General features: G+C 32.0%; 1 protein-coding gene and 1 long non-coding RNA gene across 5 annotated transcripts in view; both read left to right on the forward strand.

Annotated features, from left to right (window-relative positions):
* Positions 1 to 998: 998 nt before the first annotated feature.
* Positions 999 to 26,115, forward strand: part of LOC127723732 (fibrinogen-like protein A) — a 130,424-nt gene continuing 105,307 nt past the window's right edge. Inside the window, exons 1-8 of one of the 4 annotated variants that reach the window (XM_052230486.1) lie at positions 999 to 1,063; positions 1,536 to 1,607; positions 2,722 to 2,793; positions 3,841 to 3,900; positions 4,339 to 4,496; positions 5,022 to 5,118; positions 6,227 to 6,391; positions 9,383 to 9,611. In XM_052230486.1, coding sequence (XP_052086446.1) covers positions 1,030 to 1,063; positions 1,536 to 1,607; positions 2,722 to 2,793; positions 3,841 to 3,900; positions 4,339 to 4,496; positions 5,022 to 5,118; positions 6,227 to 6,391; positions 9,383 to 9,585 — 861 coding nt within the window. In that variant the 5' untranslated portion in view covers positions 999 to 1,029 and the 3' untranslated portion in view covers positions 9,586 to 9,611. Of the gene's footprint in view, positions 1,064 to 1,535; positions 1,608 to 2,721; positions 2,794 to 3,840; positions 3,901 to 4,338; positions 4,497 to 5,021; positions 5,119 to 6,226; positions 6,392 to 9,382; positions 9,612 to 26,115 lie in introns of those variants that run through there. The other 3 variants (XM_052230485.1, XM_052230483.1, XM_052230484.1) reach the window with 3 other exon arrangements.
* LOC127723737 (uncharacterized) overlaps positions 25,462 to 26,115 on the forward strand; it is a 41,014-nt gene continuing 40,360 nt past the window's right edge. Inside the window, exon 1 of the long non-coding RNA XR_007992229.1 lies at positions 25,462 to 25,502. This is a non-coding gene — a long non-coding RNA (uncharacterized LOC127723737). The remainder of the gene's footprint in view (positions 25,503 to 26,115) is intronic.

Raw genomic sequence — 26,115 nt, forward strand, 5'->3', positions numbered from 1 at the left:
TAAATTTGTGCATTTTCATGCCAGTGCCCAAGTACTATGTACTGGGAAGGTGATATAATATGGGACTGAAAGTTAACCAGCAGAAGTTTCGACTCAGTGTTACTTATTAATTAAATAAATGCAATTTAAACAAGATCAATTTTTCAGGTGATATATTATTTTACCTTTCGGAATGAGGATATAAATAAGAGAAACAACCGTTTTGAAACTAACATTCTTTATAAACCGAATTGTTGTGTAACCATAACGCATATACGTCGATTTCTTGACTAGAGTACTCAGTCGTGGTATAACTTAAACCAATGTCTACCAGATGGATCTAAAAAAAGTATTTTACATAGCAAACGCCTATACTAATTATATTGCTTGTTTCTTTTCTATATTGTATTACCTATATAACTTCTGTAAATTTACTTTTTATAAAAAGAATAATTATTCGAACTGCTTAGGGTTTTCTAACGTCTTATGTAGACGGAAAACGTCGTACAAAGTTATAAACCATGCATCTTTGTTCATGTTGTAATAAGGGCATACGATTCAGTTACAGGGAAGGTAATTACGTCTCTAACGTAAAGATGTTATTTTTCCCGACCACAAACTAACATATCGGGAAAAGATGCATTTATCGAATGATTTTTTTTTATTCGGACTGATTAAACGTGAAAACAAGTACCTGGATCCCTCTTTTGAAAATGTCATTTGGCTTGATCATGTTGATTAAAACAAATACAAGACTAACAAAGGCTCCTAAATTGCAGTGGGTTAACCATGTTTTGCGAGATCTCAACCCTCCCTTATACCTCTAGCCAATGTAGAATAAACAAACACACAGCAATACGCACAGTGAAGCTCAGTTTAAAGGAAATCCGAGTCCGATGTTAGAATAGGTAACATGAGATACGAATAATCAGAAAACATAGTTATTGTTATGGTAGTAATCTATAGTTCCGTCAGTGCATAACAATATTTCACTATCAATTTTTTTTTATTTCAGATGTTTGAAATGACCGAAAGTCCTTGGAGAATGATATGAGAATTGACAAAATAATGCAGGAGCTACAAGGTTAGGCATTGTACATGTGATTATCTTTGTCGATTACACAAGTCATGTTAATTTTTCGGACGCATGAAAATCATAACGTTTTGTTTTCCCTTTTTTTTAGATTAAAGCTTCCTCTTATACCCCAACTTCATTCCTTTTTTGTATTTTTCTTGTTATCTTATTACTAAGGATTCGATAATCACTTGTAAATTTTGTCCCTTTAGGTGTTTTGGCACTGTTTCTTTCCTTCATTTTAGCTGTGACCAGTCCTTCATTTAATAAATGCTAACTATTAATGATTAAAACTGTTAAAATGATGAAATCTACAATAATCCAACAACGGTATCAAAATTACTACCCCACCTATTCAATAAAAAAGGACAGTCAAATTTAAAAAGCTGTTTATGCTCTCATAAAAATGAGGTTTTTGTATAAATTCAAAAGCACGAATGATTTGTATATACATGTATATGTTTTTTCCACTGTTGCTTAGATACATGCATCAATGACAATCAACACCAAACTGTTAAAAAGCTGAAAAAGGATACACAGACTATTTTAGACAGTATGTAGTTGTTTTTATTTTAATTGAGTTAGCTGATAATCTTTTCACAGTTTTATGGATTCAAGATCGAATTCTATATATGTGAAAAATGTGTGTCGTTATTGTTTACATTGAATTGAAATCAACCATGTGTCAGTATATTTCAGAAAGTAATTTGCAGTATAATAAATTAATCATGTTCAGAGTCTGCCTTTAAAAACTACTGGCGGTCGCGATCGAAGCCCCAAATAAAATATTTTAATATGTTAATTCCATCATAAACATTGGTTGAAAAAGACATGAGGAATAGATAACTTAATTGCAAACCCGTTGATTTCATTGACACTTACTTTTGACAAACTCATGGGCAATCATAGGTTTTGTAAAGTTCATTTTGAATTGCAAGTGGATTTATTTGATACGAAAATTACATTGCTATCATGTATATCTAGCTGCAGCACAAACACTTTTAATTCTCAACACATATTTCCAGCAATCAAATTGTATTATTACAACAGCTATGATATGTCAGTTTCTTTGAAAACTATTTCTTTTGTTGTATTTGACAAACTTGTAAGCACTCCTGGAACGAAAAGGAGTATTATCAGTTAAGCATATGTGCCACTATAAAGATGATGTCCGTTCACTGATTATTTCCAATTTTACGTTCACTTGATACTTCCCATTGAACTTGAAATCTAAGAGATAAAAGACACGGCTTTATCTCTTTTATACGTAGAAACCGATAGTTGGGGTTATTTGTGTAGTAGCTTCAAATGGGACGCCGCATTTTTGTTATATGGAAAAAAGTCTACGTTGATATGTTAATTCTATTCGCGATGAACCTTTCCATAAGGAAGCTGCTGATCAAATTGTTCTTTATCGTATAATTAGTTAAAGTCACCGTTGATAAGATTACGAACACTTATATAACTGTGTGGATTATTTATGCTTTATGATTTTGGTAGACGGCTCCTGAACCTATGTGTGACCTATGATTTTCAATTTTCCCAGCGGTATACCTTTGTCTATGAATGTCGACATAATTATGGTTTGGCATTTTGAAAATGTATACCTCTGACTGAACTTATAAAGCAATAATTGTTATAGTTAACAAAATTAATTTACTTTGAAGATATTGAAGTATACAAAGATGTGGTGAAATTGAATACAAAGCTCAGAAAAGAAATAAAGTGGATTATTGAAGGTATTTCCATTAGTGATTCAAGTCATTTATTCAAACTAAATCATTCAAATAAATGTAATAGCAAAATGATGATAATGAATACATATGCATCTAATTTACAAAATGACTACTAGTATGCAAATCTTATTATTGTCTTTTAACAGCTTTAGCTAAAAAGGTATTTTGCTAAAAAATACATTTTTAAATATTAATTAACCTGTTCATTTATCCATAAAAAGTTACATATTTTTTTTTGAATGAATAACAATTTAAGGGGCCATAACGACTGAAATCTTACCTCATTCTCTTGCCTGGCAACATATCAGTTGTTGCAAGGCTTTGTTATATGCTGAAAGCGTGGCACTTTATTAAAACGCGGCATCGGGTATACGGTACCAAATCCGACCAGACGTAGGTGAGTTTTAACCTCCCCCCCCCCTTTTTGTCTCTCTTTAGCATGTGTTCCATATGAATTCCAGATGACAATATGTCTATATCCAAGTCACCTGTTGGTGTCCTAGTCCTGCCTTTTTACTCGTAGGACGCACTAGTCTCATCGCGTTTCGAATTCACGTGATTGTGATTGTTTTTACTTCCAACCTATTTTTTACCTGTACATACCTAATATTAACTAAATATTGGTATGCTATACTTTTATGTTTATTTAATATACATGCACTCTTTTGAATTAAGTACTTAGAAATATATTGTTAACGATTTCAAATGATTTTACAGGAATTAGTAAATGGTCCTTGAAACGTAAGAGATACTTCTGAAATACCAATGTAGTATTTGATATAGAAAAAGTATCGGATTATTTTAATTAAAAATTAAAAAAACTAATGATGAAAGCTGATGTAAAAAAAAACGAATCAAGTCTGAAAAAAATACACTAATGAGGAAATTGTGTAGAAACGATTTTTTTTTCTATGCGGATTTACGGAAAACACATGTCCATAAATTTTTTCAAATTTTTCTGGCATAATTATGCACTGTATATTGTCTGCTTTTTTATCTTTATTTACTTATCATATGAGGCCTGTTTATTGTTTTTTTTTGTACTTTTAGAATCAAAAGCAGAAAGGGAAACCAGAAGAATATTTGATTTACTCAAAAAGGACACAAAGGGTGATTTAAAAATAAATGTTCGTGTTGTTTTTCGTCTTATTGACGTTAAACCTTACACATTGTTACATCTCTTTTCAGTTGGCTTTTGTGATTTAGTGTATTAAATTTCAAAATTATGGCACATAGGTCTTGGCAGAAGTTATGATAAAAGTATTTTAATAATTATAATTATAGCAGGAAAAAGGATTCTCTATGTTTTATATGCAATGTTATAGATACAATTTCGCAAACTGTTATAAAAATGTATGACAAGAATTTGTAAACAAAATAACGTTGTCCGAAACTTATTTTAGATAGTATGCTTGAAATAATTAGAAATATCACAGTTGCAGGGCAAAATAACAAAATTCCTTTTATAACTATTCAGTGATTTGTTTAAACGTGTAAGTAGCGGACACCATTTATTATAAACAAACCGACAAATATTTTATTTTACAGGCATATGTTCACCACCAATTGCAAAGTATAAAGACTGTACAGAGTTAAAGAAGAAAACAAAGAAAAAACTGAATGATGGTGTCTACAAGATTTATCCAGGGGGAGATAAATCTGTTCAGGCGTACTGCGACATGACCACAGACGGGGGAGGTTGGACGGTATGAGCACCTTGATAAATGTTAGACATCGCAGCTATTAGTCACATTGCTTCAAAAGCTATTTACAGCACATTTTTTTACTTTTGTATTACGATATAAACATACATAAAAAGGATTATATGTGTATCTGTACTGCTTTATTTCTAAATTTGTTTAATATTTAAATTGATTGATTGATTGATTGACAGTTTTGTAAAGGTGGAGAATGTCGGAGTACACGCAGAGAACCACCTGTCTCTGGCGTGAAAACTGACAATCCTAGTCAATTAGGATTAGAGTCCAACACACCTCCCCCATGTGAGGTTCCAACTCACAACCAACGTGTTGACAGGATAGTGATACAGTACAAAACACAGACCACTCGTCCACCGAGGCCCTTTATAAATTAGGATAATGACGGTATCTATAATATTATTTAAAGAAACAAACAAGTTTCAGCAAACGCGTAAATATTTCAATAGACGCAAAACATTGACAAAATGTAAACACGTAATGTTAATTGTCATCACATTGCATTTATACCAGGTTATACTAAAACGGTATGATGGATCTGTTAGTTTTAAACGTAAATGGGTTGAATGCGAAAATGGATTTGGTGATATCCATGGCGACTTTTGGTTCGGTAAGTTTTGTTTTGGTTTCAATATCGATGAGGAGGAATATTTGGGCAGGAACGGGTGTACATTGAAACATTAAAACATTAAGTGGTTAATGAATAATTCTGAAAAATATATGATTTTCATATTCACAAGAAAACAATACAATTAGTGTATTTAGATAAAATTGAGAATGGCAGTGGGGAATGTGACAAAGAAACAACAACCCGACCAAAGAGCAGACAACAGCCGAAGTCCACCAATGGGTCTTCAACACAGCGAGAAAATCCCGCACACGAAGGCGTGCTTCAGCTGGCCCCTACACAAACAATGTGTACTAGTTCAGTTATAATGGACGTCATATTAAACTCCGAAATAAATAAATGAACTAAAATTAAAGATTATACAAGACTAACAAAGGCCAGAGGCTCCTGACTTGGGACAGGCGCAAAAAACATTTTTTGTGAGATCTCAACACCCCCCCCCCCCCCCTAATACCTCTAGCCAATGTAGAAAAAAATACACACAGCAATACGCACAGTAAAACTCATTTTAAAAGAAGTTCGAGTCCGATGTCAGAATAGATCACAAAAGATGCCAAGCAAAATGACAATGATAGATAAATTAATAAAGGACTACTAGCAGTTACTGACATGCCAGCTCCAGACCTGAATTAAACTGATTGAAAGATTATGTCTTCATCATATGAATATCAAGCACAATTCCTCCCGTAAGGGGTTTAGTATCATAGCATAACCTGTATCATGCCAACAACTGGTTTTAGAACAAATGTGTTTATTTCCGATGCAAAGACCCCATAAGTGAATCAATATTAAAGCCAAAATATGCCATCTTTGATGACCTGACAACAGTATCGTAACTATATCCCTTCTTAATAAGTCTGTTTAAAGATTTTGTGAGCTTTTGAGGTGAATGCCGACATTTTTTTTAGCTTTGTAAAGAATATTACCATAAAAGATTGGATGTGAAATACCTGAACGTATAAGATTTCTGCATGTTGATTTATATTTACGAATGATGTTCTTGTACCGATGATAAAATTTAGTTAATGTTTTGACTTGTTTGTGATATCGAAAACCCTGGTGTAATAATTTATTTTTGTATCATATTAAGGTAATAAATACACCAATACGTTGACCTCCAGTGGAAAGTACGAGTTGAGAGTGGACATGATAGATGCAAGCAACAACAACAAATATGCTGTGTATAAAACATTTGTTGTCGGAGATGCTGCGTCGAAATACAAACTTACTGTTGGTGATTACTCTGGAAATGCAGGTAAACTACAGTTTGGGTTAGTTCTAACCTCTTTTAAATTTGTCAGGAGAACTGTTCTAGAACATCCTCGAGAAAAGTTCTCTTGGCACCCTTAGAACAGTATCTTTCAGAAGCAGTTCTATCCAAAAAACGATTTTAGTCATTCTACTCTTAGAACAGTTCAAGACAGTTTTCCCTAGAACCGATTCTTGAAATATTCTATATACTGTCGGATTTTAAAAACGCAACACTAGATTATTCTGTATTATTCCCATTTTCAGATAGACAATTTTGTAAAATAAATGTATAAATTTAAATCATTTGTTAATTGTCTGAAAAAAGTTTGCAATTCAAAAGTTGAACTGATGACGTCATTTTTAAAGTTCAAATCATGTGGTATGCAATGAAACCCTGGTTTTCTCCTTATCAATAAATGTGTCACCGTCGTAGGCAAAAACTGACTGCAATCAACGCCAAATTGATTGTCTGAAAGGTCAACCAATTCTGTTGAAAATGTTTTGAGTTCTGTTTTTTACCATCTGGTTTTACCTCTGTCCCATGCATTAAAGTGTGTTTTAGCAATTAAATGGTTTAAACTTGAGTGCTTTAAATATATTTCTGCTGTCGATTCTTTGGCATTTCAGTATATGGGAAACTTTTTTGCATGAATTTGTCTGCCATGGCATGCGTCGACTTAACAAGCAGTTGACGTTGTGGCCGTAAACATGTTTCGCAAATGACGTTGCATTATCAAATTTTATTGACGTTACGTTGTCATTAAATGTTGATCTGGATGGTAATTAACAAATCCTGTCTACCGTTGTTGTAAGGACAGTAAAACGAGTTTCTGACGTGAAATTGTCTGAAAATAGCACGTTCACGTATTCCTGCCTGCAATATCATTATGGCCTGATTCAGATTTTTATTGCTTAGTCTCGGCAATGTGGAGGTGCAACATTTTTTTTAATGATTCAAGTGTGGGTATGGATTATAAGAATTGTTTCACGAAAAAAAAAATCATTAAAAAATCAAATTTTCGCTTTAAGAAATTCGTGCGACTTCTCAAATCCGGTATGTTCAATAACCTCAGGTAAGCCAAATATTGAATTTATTTAACCATAAAGAAGTATGGTAAGCATAAATAGTAGTTCTTTGAGGACCAATCATGATTTGGTAAAAAATATCACCAAAATGTATGTTGCGTTTCTAAAACCTGTCAGTATATGTTATGAGTCTTTCAGTAGATAGTTAATAAAGATAACACTTTATAGATTTGGTTTGTCTGAATCGCTTTTCTGGAAAAAACCTTCATCAGGAACACTCAAACCCAAAAATCTGAAAGTCGAGGAATAGGTGAGAAGCTAGATAGAGGGATATTTTTTTGTTTTCTGATTAAGGCACGTTGTTGAAGGTCGTACTTTGACCTATAATGGTTTACTTTTACAGCATGTGACCTTAATGGAGAGTTGTCTCATGGGCACTCAGACCACCCGCATATGCTAAAATCGTTTTAGGTTATGCTTAATTCAATTTAGCATATGCTGAATTATTTAGCTTATAAAGAAGTGTTGACGCGGAATCAAGGCCATAATTATTTTATAAATTCATTTCAGCATATGCTTAACTCATTTCAGCATATGTTAAACTCATTTCAGCATATGCTTAACTCATTTCAGCATATGCTAAACTCATTTCAGCATAAATTTGATTTCAAGAGAAGGGCTACGAAGGATTTTTTTTATCCTGACTTTTTTTTCCACGAAGTTTGTATTCTGCTTTTTTCACGCACTGTCTCTTCTTTTTTTATAGAATATCCTGCTTTTTTATTTTCTCACGTTTTGAGTCCTGTAATTTTTTGTCCAATATTGAGGTCATAGCCCCTCACATCAAAATCTTATATTAGCTCCCTACATTAAAAATGTTGACATTCACGGCGGATCTTTAACATGTTTAATAACTTTAAAAACGATCACTGTTCAGTAAATGTATTGAATCCTGTACAAGTCCATTATACGTAGCAAAAAAATGAATGTAACAATGATGGTCTATGCAACCACCTCTGTTAGACATTGTGAAAAAGCATCGAAAATTCTCTGATCATCAATTTAGTTACGATATGATTAGTATAAGTAAGGACCGCATGCAGCAACTGTCCAAACAACTTGTTAAGAACAGCATTAGCTAAATTCATTAAATATATGCCTAAATGAATTAAGTATATGCTAGAATGAACTTGGTATATATATATATTAATCTATGCGAAGTTTTATATTTATGACCTTGATTCCGCGCCAATTTTTCTGTATAAGTTAAACAATTCAGCATATGCAAAATTGATTTTAGCATATGCTGAAATCATATAATGCAAACCTGCAAGTTCTCATCCATTTCAAGAGGCAGCAGACAATTAGACAGTGTAGCTGATAAAAGTACATAATGAGAAGTAAAGTTAAAGCTTAACACGTTTTTTTTCTTAGAATAATTGAAATGTAAAAAAAATCTTGTGTGACCAGGATATTTTTGGAATCGCAAAATACGCTAATAAAAACAAACAAACAGAATAACTTGTTGCTTAATACGTGAAAAATACAATAAAAAACAACAAATCACTCCTGAAGATAATGATGTTGTTTTAATTATACAAATAATGCGATACTTACTTTGCCATTGCTCTTATAAATGTACATATTCAGTGTCGTTGATTCTTCAAATTTACGTCAAAGCTACGTGTTCCTTTCAATGAATTGTTTTTACCGTGTTACAGACATATAATTGTTGCTTTTGTAAAGCTTTAACTTAATAGAAATAGAACACAATTGATTTCGGTTTTTTTTTAAATTTTTTTTAAGAATGTGAAAGGTTTAATTTATACAGCGTGCAAATTGACAATCTGACAAACAATTATAACCGCTGTTGCAGTTCTAATGCATTATATACAATTTACGCAAAACAATAAAAGCAAGTATTATGTTTTATTACTTTTTATCTTTAAAAACTCATTTTTCGTTTAAGGTGATGCGTTAAAACTTCACAATGGTATGAAATTTACCACAGTTGACCAGGACAACGACACATACAAACACAATTGTGCAGTCAACCATACCGGATCCTGGTGGTATTATAATTGTGTCGCCGGTGACCTGTCTCGTACTGTTAAAAAACCTTACTGGTACGGTACAGTATCGAAACCAGTTATGATGATCAGAAACGTATAAAGTCAAATGTCATTATAATAAAAATGTAAACATTACTTCCTTTTTGTCTTCACACTAATTCAATGTTTACTTATCGAAATACTGATGATTGAGTGCGTGTTGCTTGCATAGAACCTTTTCGTCGAAGAAGTTTTCATGCATATTCAGGTTACAAACACATTTACAACTAAAACAATATGTAGGTTCTGCAAGGTGGGACAAAAGGGATGAAGGACAGGAGCTGTTACGAAAAAATAAGTGTATGTTGGATAGGGACAGGCCACCAGACTTCTCAAATAGTTATTGCATCAGTTCTTAAACTTGCAGTGAGTATTGTCGCTGCATTTTGGTAAAGGTTTTACTACAGGAACTGGAGAAGTCAAAAGGGGGCCGTATGTATATACATATCCCCGTCTACCCTTCGAGTATTAAATGCTGAACGACAACTTACTTCCAGATGAGAAAAAAATATTAACTATGATTTTTAAAGAAAAACGAAAACTCAATTTCAGATTTGTTTAAAACATTGTTTCCATTAGGAATTCATTGCACTTATCTGAACATCGTTTGAAAGATCTACTAATTGCATAGAATGCCATTTTATCAAGACATGTTAATGTATTATCCATTTTCCTTCCGTTTAAGAGATCAATAATTTATACGGGAGAACCGACTTCATTTTGTCTGTAGACATTTGTTTGTCGTGGTATGTACAGGGCAACAAGAGTCAAAACGGCAATGTAAGCGTTTTCATCTTTTGTATACATTACTAAAACTGTCTTAACTCTTATTTGTAAACTAAAGTCATATTAGAAAATCGAAAAAGAAATGATAAATGTGATGCCACTGGTGTATTCTATAAATTTGTAGATCTATTTTCCAAATAAGTGATATGTATTCTATGAATTTGTAGATCTATTTTACAAATAATTGATCCATTTCATCCCTAGATGTATGAAAGAGAGGCACAAGATATCAAAGGTACATTCAAACTCATAAGTTGAAAATAAACTGACTACGCCCTGACAAAACAAAATGTAACAATTATCAGTTTTCGATGGTATGTGACATTAACAGTACCAATTTTACTGCACCAGATGCGAATTTCGAAAATAAATGTCTCTTTAGTGATCATCGAGGACAATAAATTGAGAAACCAAAACCATGTTAAAAAATAAAGAGCTGATAAACCAAAAGGATAAAAAAGTATTGCTAAACAGGACAAAGAATCAGTGTTTAGCATTAAGAAGTAGGATATGGTGTTTGCAAAAGTAAAATAATTAAAATGCCAACATTTAGTTATGTGAATACCATGTAGCTGGTATCAATATAAACTAAATCATTCAGGAGATTGCGCTATTAATATGAAAATATCAAGAGACCAATCAGATATCTGATTTAATAAAGATCAGACAACATAATGTCAAAATCAACTACAAAGCTTCAACAATTTTTCAAGAAACAATACACTGAATCTAAGGATACAAAAACTACAACCCTTTCAAACAGAGGTTTAAAAAAAAGCAGATATTGAAAATCAGTCTAGCTATTTTAGTCAAACCTGTTATGATAATATAATTTTATTCCTGAAATGTGAAATATAGGTAAAATTCACAAATTCTAAATAAACCAGTAAAAAGTTCTGGAGGTCAACATATAGATTGCAAGAAAAACAATTATCTATTCTATATATCCGGCAATAACTCATCGCCAGTCTAAAAAAAGTAATAGGACAATGGTTCTCTAATGGATACCAATATTTTTGAAATACAAAATTATTTTTCCTGATTTGGGACATGCATGAGACCATATTTTGTTAGATTTTAAGTATTGACGCAGTTTCAAAAAAACGTATGGGAAAACCAATGAACGGTTAAAATGTGTTCATTAAAAGTACTCTACTCTAAATGTCCTTTTTACAAATAAACAGGTTAACAAGTAAATATAAACTTAAAAACACCGTAGAATTTACTTGAAGCAAGCTCTTAAGAACTAAAAAGAGAGGTGAAACATACCAAAGTGATGTGCAAATTCATCAGTCGAAACAAATTTAAAATACATTGACAAAAAATGAAAAAAACGACCAAAGACAAACAACAGTATACAAAACATAGCGTCCGCATATCGTAATTACTGAAAGCTAGCTTAAAATAATGTGAAACTTAAAACGTATAAGATTACATTGTGTATCTTATTTTTAAATCAATGTCTATAAATTGAAAATATATTTCTAAATCATGAGGTCTTTGTCAAATGTTGACAATAGTCTCGCAATAATTCTTAAATAAAATCTCAACAATTATACTCCAATACGAAAACTCTTCAAAGTTTGTCGACTAGTTCACATTGCCCTTTAAAAATTATTTCAAGGGTTCTTTGATATACAAGAAGTTGGCACTGTACTGTTTACAGTTCTGTTTTTATATTAATAATTCAAAATTAGTGTACGACTTCCCGCTGAGTCAAAATACAAATAAAAATAAATGTGGACAAAAAAGGGGATTGATCTGAAGAAACAAAAAATGTATTTTGTTAATTATTCGTTATATTATTGATTAAGTTTTCTATCTTCAACTGGTTTTTAGTGTCTGACCTAAACGCCTTCAAAATGTTCGCATGATTTTGTAGTATTTACGTTAACTAAATACATTTTTATGGGAACTTGGATATTCAGAGAATACTAAGTTTCCTACACCACTTTTGATTGGGTAAGCAGTATCTCCCTACCCTTTTCCAGCACCTGCGATAACCCCTGTTTTTTTAGGCGATCGTGTTGCTCGGTCTTTGGTTTTCTATATTGTGTTTTGTATAATGCTGTTTGTCCTTTGATCGTTTTTAGTTTTTTGCCATGGTATTGTAAGTTTATGTTCGACTAATGAGTTTGCATGTCACTTTTATATGTAACTATAAGTACACATACGAATATAACTAGATCATTGTCAGAGCTACTGACTGAAAACTTTAAACATTCTGTTTTGCCTGTCACAAGTTAGACGCCTGTAATTAAGTGGTTGTCGTTTGTTCAAGTCTAGCATATTGGTTTTCCTTAAATTGGATGTTATAAAATAGGCCTTAAATTTTCTCGTTTGAATTGTTTTCGTTATTCTTGTCGAGCCTTGTATGGTTAATTTTACGGTATGGGTTATTTCATTGTTTAAAGCTCGAAGGTGACCCATAACTGCTTTATGACACGTCTGACTCGTGGAGAAATGCCAATGAAACAAGATCTCCAATGCTTCCATTATCGATTGGTCTTTCGTTTGATATTATATTTATTTTTCATTCAATTTAAACATGCTGGTGGTATTTGCAAAAGCCAAAATCTATCTATGTTAAAGGCCTGTAAATGGTATTGATGAAATACCTATCATACATTGTTGTCAATGTAATAAATTTCTACGCGACTGTCATACAAGTGAGAGGTTTAGCTAGCTATAACATCAGGTTCAATCCACCAGTTTCTGCATTAGGATATGCCTGTACCAACATGACCAAGTCAGGAATATGACAGTTGATTCCCATTCGTTTGATGTGTTTGAGTTTTTGATTTGCCATTTAATAAAAGACTTTCCGTTTTGAATTTTCCTTGGAGCTCGGTATTTTTGCTATTTACCAGGTTTTTTTCAATAAATAGACAGAAAATGAAAATCAATTATAGCTACTGTAGTCAAATGGAGTCTGTTGGGAATTGCATTCTATTCTTGAACACAAGCTTCTTTTATACAATTTAAAGAAATGTTGTATATACGCCAATCCAACAAACCGTATATCAGGAAAAAAAGCCTCTAAAGGTCAAAATGTAGACTACAAAAACAAAGACAAATGTCTTCACCATACATCCGGCTATAACTCATCACGATTTAAGACAAGTAATAGGACAATGAGTATAAAATATATCTCATGGAAACCAAAATCATAAAAGAACAAAAACACATCTGTTCCTGGTTTGAGACAAACATACGACCGTATTCTGCTAGCTTTAAGTATTTAATCCTCTTTTATTATCTTGATTAGCAGTACAACAAAAGGTATAAAACCATCATATGGTAAACATATGTACATTAAAAGTACTTTACCCTTAAATATCGATTTTATAATAACACAGGTACAGGTAAATCAATACTTAATAACACCGTATTAGATAATGCTTGCAGTTACTAAATGCAAGCTGAAGAAACTTAAATTAGAGGCGAAAGATACCGATGGAATATTCAAACTCATGAGTCAAAAATGAAATGACAACGCTTTGGCAAATATAGCAAAGCGATCAAAGTACAAACAACAGTATACATAGATACAAGAAGATGTGGTATGAGTGCCAATGAGACAACTTTCCATCCAAGTCACAATTTGTAAAAGTAAACCATTATAGGTCAAAGTACAGCCTTCAACACAGAGCCTTGGTTCACACCGAACAGCAAGATATAAAGGGACCCAAAAATGACTAGAGTAAAACCATTCAAACGGGAAAACCAACGGTCTTATCTATATAAAAAACGAGAAACGAGAAACACTTATGAACCACATCAACAAACGACAACCACTGAACATCAGGTTCCTGTTACAGTACATATTAGGGTGATTACCGACAGTTATCTGAAAACAATGTTAATCTACAATCGTATTAGGCAACATTGTAGATTATTAAAAAAACAAATCAAGGATTATATATCATTGTATATCGAGTAGCTTGTTTTACCCTCGTCAAACGATTCTCATTATGACATTTGATTTTTTACTGCTATGTATTATTGACTGAAATATTGTGACCTCCAGAAAACACCAACACACTTCGTTTTCCATTTAATTAGTCATCTTATCAACTAGTAAGATTATCGATTTTTTTATTCATGTTGTATTGTTTTTAGTTCAAATTACCATGTAAGCTTCTTCGTCACTTTGTGTCAATTTCCCTTTTATCGTTAGCTGCATTCTGATTGACTGACAATTCATAGATCACCTAGAAATGTATATTTCGAAATTGATACACGTGTAGTTCTCTGTTGGTGTTTTTATTCAGTGCTTTAATCCAAGATGTCTTCTCTGGGCACTACTATTTGTAAACTTTATAAGGCTAAATTTTATCTAAAACAATATTTTCCTATCTTTGTGCGACTATACAGCTAAAAGGTAGCTTGATAAAATGATTATTAGAATAAACTCTTTCAGATTTAGGTTATTCCAAATTATTTCCATGGCCAATGAAGCGTTCCAATATTTTGTCCAAATGACCATTATTTATCGAAATTTTATGCAACACAAAGCATGCAATACAAATCACTAGCAGTCTAAGAGTAGACGATTAGTCTAGTCAATTTAGTGTACAACCTGCAACTAATTGCAACACAAAGTTTTTCTCTGAAAAACAAGTCTGTTACTTTCTATGAACAACATACTAAAACTATACAAAAATATATTTTGCGGAAAGTGGTGTAATTTATAAAAATCTTTTGTAGTAAAATTAAGGTTACATGAGTTGCTTCCCCTTATTTGCCAAAGTTGAGAAAAAATAAAATTATACAAAAAATGTTCTGTATTTTTTAAAACAGTTGAAATAGTACAATACAATACACAATTATTTCAATTTAAAAGAATAATATTACAAATGAATCACTTTCCTGGCTCAAAATTTGTATATTTGAATAAAGATATAGACCGAGATTGTGTTCTGATATTTTACAATCCAAGAATCTAGTTCTCCAAAATAGTGTTGGTAAGTAACCTATAAATTGAACCTTTACTGAATTAGAGTAACCAACTTAGTCACATTCTTACTTGGTATTTGAAAGAATTCTGCCCGTGTGTTAAAGGCACAGACAGTTTATTTTTGTTGGGGAATGGGTTCCAGAAACACATGTTTTGTTCTTTATAAAAAAAAATGTTATTGCAAGATTCAAAGTCTTTAATATATTTTTTCTCCACAACTTTAGAAAGAAAACAATATATTTTTTTTTCATTTACCTTCTGGAACAAACATGTTATGATTTAGAATCCAACAATGTTTCATAAAAAAAATAAGAATGATGAGTGTTGAATGAATTTATGTTAAATATTTTTTCACGAATGAAAATTTCAGGCTCCTCGAAGCAAATAGCTACTCATGTAATTTGCGACGATCTCAGTACTCACACACCATATAAATAAAGCTTTGACTGTAACACTAAATCCACTTTTCACTTTGGTTACTAATCGGATGTGTACTTATTTATATTTTAGTCGGTGCCAACAGTATTTATTCATCAACTGTAATTACTAAGCTTTGAACTAGCTATGTGAACTCAGTGTCTTTTTGTTAATTGGTTATATACTCCGTGCTGATCTTTTTGAGTTGAGCCCTTTCCAACTGGGTTTTACCATTTATTCTTACCTTGTTTGCTATTTAAATAAAATTGAGAATGGAAATGGGGAATACTGTATGTCAAAGAGACAACAACCCGACCAGATCAAGAGCAGATAACAGCCGAAGGCCACCAATGGGTCTTCAATGCAACGAGAAAATCCCACATCGGGAGGTGGTCCTCAGCCGGCCCCTAAATAAAAACTGTTCCTGATTATTGGAGGGTTGAGTGCTCGCAAACAGGGTTAACCCTGCACACTATGAATATAATTATCACAAGCCAATGGCCCTGTATTACTTGGTTGTTATTGTTTGATATCTGTCATATTTGTTTTTCCGTTTATTGATTTAACATTAATCAGGCTTTTGAGTTTCTCGTTTGACTTGTTTTATATTTTGACGTTGAACTATAGTTGTTTACATCCACACCCACATCATTGATATCTCTTGTGAAAAGTTTTCTCATTGGCAATCATACAACATCTTCTTATGTTTTTAAAGTGGGGAGATTTTATAATAAGTGATGGGTTCATTGGCAAGCGATCAAACTTACTACCAAGAGATCACTGATAGAGTTAGTGGACCTTAAAAGCTAAACATTTATATTCTTTTGGCATGAGGTGTATTTTTTTAAATACTTTTATAGTTTCGTTCAAATGAGTTGAATACAGGTCAGCATTCAGGAAACAGAAAACAGCGTCTTTAACATTGATATATCTGTAATAGAGTATATTTATGAATAAAGAGAGATTTGAGGTTTTTAAAGTCAACGAGAAAGCAACCCAGACGACTAACAAAAACCAACAGACATACTTTCAGATTAGACATGACTATCTAAACGCTATCTCTGGCCATCAAAGTCGCCCACCGATACTACAAATTTTAATTCATACACAGATGATGCATGATCATTTTTTTACAGTTCTTAGGCTAAAGCTGATTACCTTTTATTAAATTAATTCAATGAGATATATTAAATAAAAAACTTGGTTATGCTTTTCTTTATATACTAGTAAGTATATATATATATATCTTTGATCATATATTTTCATATAGCAGACAACCAATGTTAGTTCTTTGTCATTACTATTTGATTGATGTTTCAGACCATCACATGCATGCAGGTTTATAGGGTACACACATAAGGCGCTGTTGCTATTAACACTTCCTCCAGGAAGTGATCCCATTAATTCATTTAACAATGCTTATCTCATTTTCAACATCCAAAATTGGACCACTTTAGTACAATTACTATTTAAATGCAAGCTCTTGAGGTGAACTTATAATCGTATTGACAAAGCTGCTCTTGAAATTGCCTGAAACAATATCAGATCTACATTTAATTTTCGATCTATGAGTTTGACTGTCCCTCTGGTATCTTTTGCCCCCTCTTTTAATGCTAATTCAATGAACTAGTATATGTTCCTAAATTTAAAAAGCTTATATATCTGAAATTAAACGTGGATATTGATAGAGCTTGCTAAATAAAATTAGCAACACATTAAGAGAAATCTGCAATCACATCGTCTGTGTTTAACTGTGACTTTATGCAATTCAAATATTGTAAAAGTAGCTAAAGAAAAAAATACACAAAAAGGACTACAGTCAAGGACACTAGAAAAATGACATTTCCAGCAATTAACATGACAAAATCAAATTCAGTAACCAAACTGATTTACGGTTATTTTTGAACACAATCATTTTTTGTTTATTATACCTACACGTATAATTACTATAAATACATAACCGAAACATAAGATAAAATTTCAAACTTCCACAAAATGCACATTTTTTAAACTGAGTTTTACTGTGTGTTTGTTTATTCTATATTGTCTAAAGAAACTAGGGGAGGGTTGAGTTCTCACACAACATGTTTTACCCCTGCCACATTATTGCACCTATCCCAAGTCAGGAATCTCTAGCCTTTGTTTGTCTTGTGTGTGTTTTTTTTTTTGTGATAATTTTGGTTCATTTGTATGTACTGGAGTTTAGGGTGGTGTCCATTTTGCTGAACTAGTGTAAAAAACAATTACGGGGTCAGCTGAAGCCCACCTCCGTGTGCCGGATTTTCTTGCTATGTTAAAGACCAATTAGTGGCCTTGTTTTCTCTTTAACACATTTCCTGTTTCCATTATGATTTTTTCGTTTTTAAAAATCAAACTAGAAATAACCAAAATTTTTAAATTTTCATTTTATATGCCCCTCACTTAGGAGCATTGTGTTTTTCTGTATGTGCGTCTGTTCATTCGTCCGTCTGTCCTTCTTCAGATTAAAGTTTTTTGTTAAAGTTTTTTGGTCAAGATATTTTTTGATGAAGTTGAAGTCCAATCATATTGAAACTTAGTACAAATGTTCCCTATGATAAGATCTTTCTAATTTAATGCCAAATTAGAGTTTTGACCCAATTTCACAGTCCACTGAACATAGAAAATGATAGTGCGGGTGGAGCATCCGTGTACTATGGATATATTCTTGTTTTGTAGTTAGTTCGTATAACAAAATATTTCACACAACAAATTGATTATTATTGATATCGATATCAAGAGGAATACATATGCGATAAACATAAGATATTATAGTCTGTCTATAAAGATCCTATGTTAAAAGTTTTAACCATGAATAATCGAGTTTTTTATTTCCATTTTTCACACTTTTTCTCTACTTATCACATTTTACACAAGAATTACAATTTTTTAAATACTAATAACTATAGGACTTCTTAAGATAAACATCAGATAGTATTCTCTATTTTCTGTTAAGATCCCAATTTGAAAGTTTTAACCATCAATAACCGAGATATTTTCATTTTCAGTTTTCCGGGTTTTCGGTCTTAAAACATATATATTTAACCAAAATTACCTAAATGTTAATATTGATAACTAAAGGACTTCACAAATAAAACATAAAATAGTATGTTCTTTTTTCTATATAGATCAAATTTCAAAAATATTAACCATTAGCAACGGATATTTTCTATGTTTCCAGTTTTCAGGGTTTTTTCACTAAAAATCACTCATTTCACCTCAAAATTACTTCAATATGAATGATAATAACTAGAGGACTACATAATACTCTATTAAGATAAAGTTTGCTGTCTTCAACAAGCGTTAGGTCTAAAAATGTAACCATAAATAACAATTTTCCTTCTTTTCCAGTTGTATAGTTTTAGTATGTTGTTAGTACAAGTCTATATTATAATTTGCTCTAAAAAAACCTTGTGTTGCAATTAGTTGCAGGTTGAGCGATTTTTGACTAGGCTAGATAGGAATCCGAAATGGTTCGACATTATTGTAAATGTAAAAGTGTTTTCCATTCTTCTAAATTGAATATATTCAGAAAAAAATAGCCAACCGTTCCTCCTCCGACAAAAACTATCAAATAAAAAAAAAACAAAAACTGGCGTCATCTATCAGATCATGAATATCTTTCACTCATTTAAATGCTGGATTAAACAGACATCAATTAGGATCATTGAACATGAGAAGTGGGGTTATCATTTAAAATTGTGGACAATAGAAAATAATCTGATGACATGGAACAAACGAAATATGATTGAAGTTTTTTAGAATAAGAAAGATGTGGAACTCTGAGAGAAAAAAAGTTTGCACGCGTCCTCGAAGAAATGCATCCTCTGTACCGATACAATCCTACAATAGGACTAAAAATAATTACGGTAACCTCCATTCGGATTGGGCAGTCATATCCTTATAACAGTAAGAAGATGTAGTATGCTTGCCAATTAGACTATCCATTAAAGTTCAAATGAGGTGAATGGTGTTAACTTTGTGTGTTTTTTTAGAATTTCAAATGTGACGTCACTTTGTGCGTTTAGGCTTTGGCTAACTCGGCTGTGTATTTTTATGTGTTGGATTAAGTTGTTCTATGTAATGTATTCGTTTTTATTCTGTCGTTAGTCCCCACTTCGGTTTTATCATGTATATCTATTATATAGTCATTTTATTAAATTTACTGTTTGCAAAATTATAAATTATTCTAAATAATAAGGATGTTCTTGTCCCAGGCAGAAAACCCTGGCCGTGTAAGGCGCAACTTTTTGGAAGTTTTGGTCCTCGGTGCTCTTCAGCTTTGTACTTGTTTTGGCTTTCAAACTTTTTTCATCTGAGCGTCACTGGTTGGTCTTGTGTGGACGAGACGCACGTCTGGCGTATTGAATGTTAAGCCTAGTACCTTTTGTTAGTTATTATTCGTGTGTTTCTTTGTCCTATATGTTCTCCCATTTATTTGTATTGTGGTCCTGTCATGTGATGTTGTCGTTTTTGTGTAGTGTTTGACGTTGCCATAAAAGCGGGAGGTTTGGCATGCCACAAAACCAGGTTCAACCCACCATTTTTTTTCTTAAAATGTCCTGTACCAAGTCAGAAAATGGCCATTGTTATATTATAGTTCGTTTCTGTGTGTGTTACATTTTAATGTTGTGTTTTTGTTGTGTCGTTGTTCTCCTCTTATATTTGATGCGTTTCCCTCAGTTTTAGTTTGTAACCCGGATTTGTTTTTATCTCTATCGATTGATGAGTTTCGAACAGCGGTATACTACTGTTGCCATTATTTAACTATCCAATTCCGACAAAGCAACTGAGCATGTTTATATCAACTTACTTGCTATTATATTCCTTATATTGACGTGGTATATAGCTAGTTCCTCTGAAAATTATTGTGTCAAGTCAGGAATATGATAGTTGTGTTCAATTCATAACGTCGGTTGATAAAATCTAACGTTTGAACTTGTCGGGTTTTTTTTTCGGTATTTTTGGCAATTCAGTATATTTGTTTTATTTATTTATCTTTGTTTGCTGATAATTTGTTAACAAAAGTCAATACAAATAATTTCCAGAAGGATAAGTCTTATTTTTTGGTAGAAAAAAGAGACCAGTTCCATTTTAATATGTGTGTGAAGTTGGAATGATATACACGCAGTAGTTTTAGAGAAAGTTTTGTTCAAAAGGTTGTAAAAGCAAGGACTGAAGCAAATAAATGGCAGTCATAAGACATTGTAAAATGCGTCCCTGTTTATCTTTATTTTGACTCATTTCATATAAAATTGATTGAAAAAAAAAGAACGAGCCTAATCATGCTTATTTCACATCAGCAGATTATATGTTTTTATGCAGTCTTATCAATTAAATTGAATTGAATAAACAAGAAATTCTCGTCTTAATAAAACCATTACCGTGGATAATCAATATCATGAAAATCAAGTCCGTACTAATTCAAACTAAATTTTAAATGATTTATATACAATTATTTGCTTCTGGTCTGTAATTCACAGGCTATTGGTGTCATTGCTATGTTGGATATAAAAAAAACAAGGCCATGAGGCTTGAAGTAAGAATAATGAAATAAGGAAACACATTGAGATATGAAAAAAGACTACTAACGACGCAGTTCGTAACTTACCTTTTCGTCGTCTAAATAATATTGTAGTATTTGCCACTGAACGTGATTGGAATCACTTTTATAATGTAGTGCATGCTGTTAATGAATTAACAATATTAACTGATCAGGCTAAATTGACTTAAGATGGATTTGGCTATTCGTTTTAGTTCCCTTTTTGTCATTTAGCTCCTATTGTATTCTAGTAATTATACATCCGAGGTTTACAATTGTGTGCTTGAGCGTTCCCGATAACGACAAAACCATGAAAGCGGTTCGAACTTATCAAATTTAAGGCGTGTCATTTTTCATTTTCTAATAAGATTTGTTTACAATATGAACAAAAACCTTTCAAACTATGGAAAACCTGACTTATTTATCTATATTGTGGATTCTTACATCAAAACGTGACGAAGAATAAACGGATTTAAATATGAGTTGTATTGTAATAACATGAATGTAGAACAAACGAAGAAAATAAAAAAATGGAAATTTTAACCATTAGAGCAGTCTATCAAATAGTTTTTAGATATACCCTGTCATTTCCTGACTTAGGTACAGCAAGGATACTTATAAGAATCTTCTTTCTTTACTTTATTTTTACAGATCATATACAACAGCTTATACACACACAATTTTAAACCGACCAAGTTAAATGGTTTACTTTCGAAACAAATTGTATAACAAATAAAACGTGCCTCGCAGGGGAATTTTTAACATACGCCGTAACAAACTATTCCAGTTTGGTGTGTTACACATGAAAATTTGCCATCCTGTACAATATGTTTCTTAGGCTAGTCTTAAATTCCGAGTAGCTAGTATGCTGTTCAAAAGATGTATCGCTAGTCAGACATTAAGGACGATGTGGTAGATATTTTGTGAAATGTTATTTATTAAACACGTTGGTATCGAGTCGTATCAATTCAGAATGATATTTAAATAAGAAGATGTGGTATGATTGCAAATGAGACAATAGTAAACCAGAGACCGTATGACGTAGTAATTAGCAACTATAGGTCACCGTCCGGCCTTCAACAATAAGAAAATCCCAAACCGCCCTAAAAAGCCCAGATATGGCGAATGTAAATCATTTCAACCAAGAAAACTGACAGCCTAATGTATGTACAAAAAATGAACAAAAAAACAAATATGACATAACGTAACAAACGACAACCACTTGGGACCTGAACATACAGAATGTGGCGAGGTAAAACTATTTTGCTGGCATCAAACCCTCCCCTAACCTGTGACTGTGGTGTAACGGAACAACATAAGAACAAACTATGAAAATTATTTGAAAATGGCTTAACTCATCATATTGATACAAAGAAGAAAACATATATCAAAAAACACATACCTGACGTGACAGGACATTTATAAATCCTCAAAAGAAAAAAAAAGACACTAAGTGCAGATCTGAGAGTACTCACAGTTACTGACAGCTAGGTCATAGTCAACAACAAATAATAACAAAATTATGCATTTTAGACAAAATTATCAATATTACAATTGAGAATGGAAACAGAAAAAGTGTCAAAGAGACAACAACCCGACCAAAGAGCAGAAAACACCAAATATCGAAATCCAATGTATTCAGTGTACAAACGTCATTTACAGGCACAGAAAAACTTGACCTTGTGCAATGTCAAGATACAGGTATCGACAGATTGTAGAGCTATGAATGTGCATATGTATATAACAACAATATTTAGTTTAATTTCTATTTACTTATAACAAAGTCAATATGTATACCAATGAAACAATGCTTTCTTGTTCGATGCTTATAAAAACGTTCGTAAGTTCGCATGTACTTAAAAATTAGTCAATACGTTTTTTCAGTGTTATAATAATTCCTGGTAATATTTGTTATGTTGTCTTAATTTGTACATGGTGTATGCAAATTATATTAATCTTTTTTTTTTTTGTTATTTTTTATAACTTCTACATTGATTGTTGTTGTACTCGCATATCAATTTGGAATTTAGAAATAAATGTCGCAACAATGTGTAAAAAAATGGGTTTCACCTGTATTGTACTAACTGATCTCTAGAGTTATCGAATGAACTTACAAACTGAACCACCGATTATATTTTCTGAATTTCAATTACAAACAAAGAGCGCTGGAGGCGAGAGTTTTTTTTTTTGGAATTAATCAGAAAACATGTTCATTGTATTGAACGTATTCAGATGATAAAACGTAAATTTATGTTAGTGAAAAACAATATCTTACAAAAAAGTTATGCATGTATTTCAGGTGTTTGAAATGACCATGAGTTCTCTGCGAGTGATATGAGAATCGAAAAAAAAATGCAAGAGCTACAAGGTGAGACATTATAAATGATATTTGGTTGTCAGTGTACATTGTGCATTTTACTTAATATATCATGATTTTATTCCCCCACAACCACACCTTTTTTTGTATTTGCATTGTTCTTTTATAAAGAAGGAGTTAAAAAACGCCTTTCGTGTTTTGTCCTTTTATGAATTTGGTGTTTTGACAATTTGTCATTCTTTCATTTATGCTTTTATCTGTTATTTGTGTATCAAATGTTATTAATGGATGCTGAGAACGTTAATGTAAAATATATTCGAAAAGGTTCAAGCTAAAAGGTAAACATCTCCTGCAATTACCCTTTATTGTATCAAGATAATTTGCCCAACAATAAACACAAGTCATTATAATTTAAAAATCTATATATGATACTCTGATGAATATGAAGCTTTTGTATTCATTCATAAAAAGTTCGTTGTATATATATTTTTTCTGTTACTACTTAGATACATGCATTTATGACAAAAATCAGCAAAGACCAATCGAAACAACATCTGATACACAAATTTAATAATACTTTTAGATATTTGGATGATATTTTGGCTCTCAATAATGACGACTTCAGTATGTATACTAAAGAAATTTATCTTGTTGAACTTACTTTAAATAAAGCTAATACTAACAATAACCACTGCCTTTTCCTCGATCTTGATATCTATATCATTAATAGAAAGCTTAATACTAAAATATATGATAAAAGAGATGATTTTTCATTTCCTATCGTTAATTATCCATTTTTAGATGGTGACGTTCCCTTGTCACCATCTTACGGTGTTTATATATCTCAACTTGTACGATTCGCTCGTGTATGTAACAATGTTTTAGATTTTAACGAGAGAAATTTATGTATTACTGAAAAATTATTACACCAGGGTTTTCGATATCACAAACTAGTCAAAACATTTACTAAATTTTATCATCGGTATAAGGACATCATTCGTAAATATAGCTCAACATGCAGACTTCTTATACGTTCAGGTATTTCACATCCAATTTTTTATGGAAATATTCTTTACAAAGCACAAAAATGTCAGTATTCACCTCTGAAGCTAACAAAACCTTTAAATAGACTTATTAAGAAGGGATATAGTTACGATACTGTTGTCAGGTCATTAAAGATTGCATATTTTGGCGTTAATATTGATTCACTTATAGGGTCTTTGCATCGGCACTAAACACATTTATTTAAAAACCAGTTGTTGGCATTACACGGGTTATGTTCTTCTCATATATGTTATGATGGTATGATACTAAACCCCTAACGGGAAGGATTGTGCCTGATATTCATATGATGGAGACATAATCTTTCAATCAGTTTAATTGAAGTCTGGAGCTGGCATGTCAGTTAACTGCTAGTAGTCTGTTGTTATTTATGTATTATTGTCATTTTGTTTATTTTCTTTGGTTACATCTTCTGACATCAGACTCGGACTTCTCCTGAACTGAATTTTAATGTGCGTATTGTTATGCGTTTACTTTTCTACATTGGCTAGAGGTATAGGGGGAGGGTTGAGATCTCATAAACATGTTTAACCCCGCCGCATTTTTGCGCCTGTCCCAAGTCAGGAGCCTCTAGCCTTTGTTAGTCTTGTATTATTTTTAATTTTAGTTTATTGTGTACAATTTGGAGTTTAGTATGGCGTTCATTATCACTGAACTAGTATATATATTTATTTAGGGGCCAGCTGAAGGACGCCTCCGGGTGCAGGAATTTCTCGCTGCATTGAAGTTCTGTTGGTGAACTTCTGCTGTTGTCTGTTCTATGGTCGGGTTGTTGTCTCTTTGACACATTCCCCATTTCCATTCTCAATTTTATTCATGGCAAAAGACGCCAAACTGTGAAAAAGCTGAAAAAGGAAACACAGACTATTTTAGACAGTATGTAGTTCGTTTTATTTTACGTTTAGATAGTGGATAACCTCTTCATAGTTTTCGTGGATTTAAGGTCAAATTTTTAAGAATTGCCAAATGTGTGTCTGTATTGTTTACGTTTAAACGAAACCAAACATGTAACAGTATATGTATTTCGTAAATTTTAGAAATTGTATCGAATGAGCTGATTCGCAGTATAATATTATAAATAGAAAATAGTTGATTATGTTGAAAATCTGCAATTACATGTAATATACTCCTAGCGATATGATTTCTTCGCAGATAAAACCTCAAAATCATCGTTTTTGTATGTATTCACAGTTTATTATTTGATTGAAAAAAGTTAAGAATTGGCAATTTATTTGCAAACCAAATATTTAGTTTAATGACATTTATTCTCGATGTCGGTGTATTTTATTTTTTTTTTAATTTCAAGTGGATCACCTACAACCTTACTGGATACCAGAAATTTTAAATCCACTAATTAGAAAGTTAATTGAAGAATTTCTGTCAAAATTTAAATGTTTCATCCATAAAATTTTCGTTTTCTCTATCGTTTACACAGAAACGTATACAATTTTTTTTCATAAAATGTCTAGTTTACCCGGAAAAAAAATCT

The sequence above is a fragment of the Mytilus californianus genome, unplaced genomic scaffold (assembly GCF_021869535.1).
Source record: "Mytilus californianus isolate M0D057914Y unplaced genomic scaffold, xbMytCali1.0.p SCAF_13, whole genome shotgun sequence".
Classification (NCBI taxonomy): domain Eukaryota; kingdom Metazoa; phylum Mollusca; class Bivalvia; order Mytilida; family Mytilidae; genus Mytilus; species Mytilus californianus.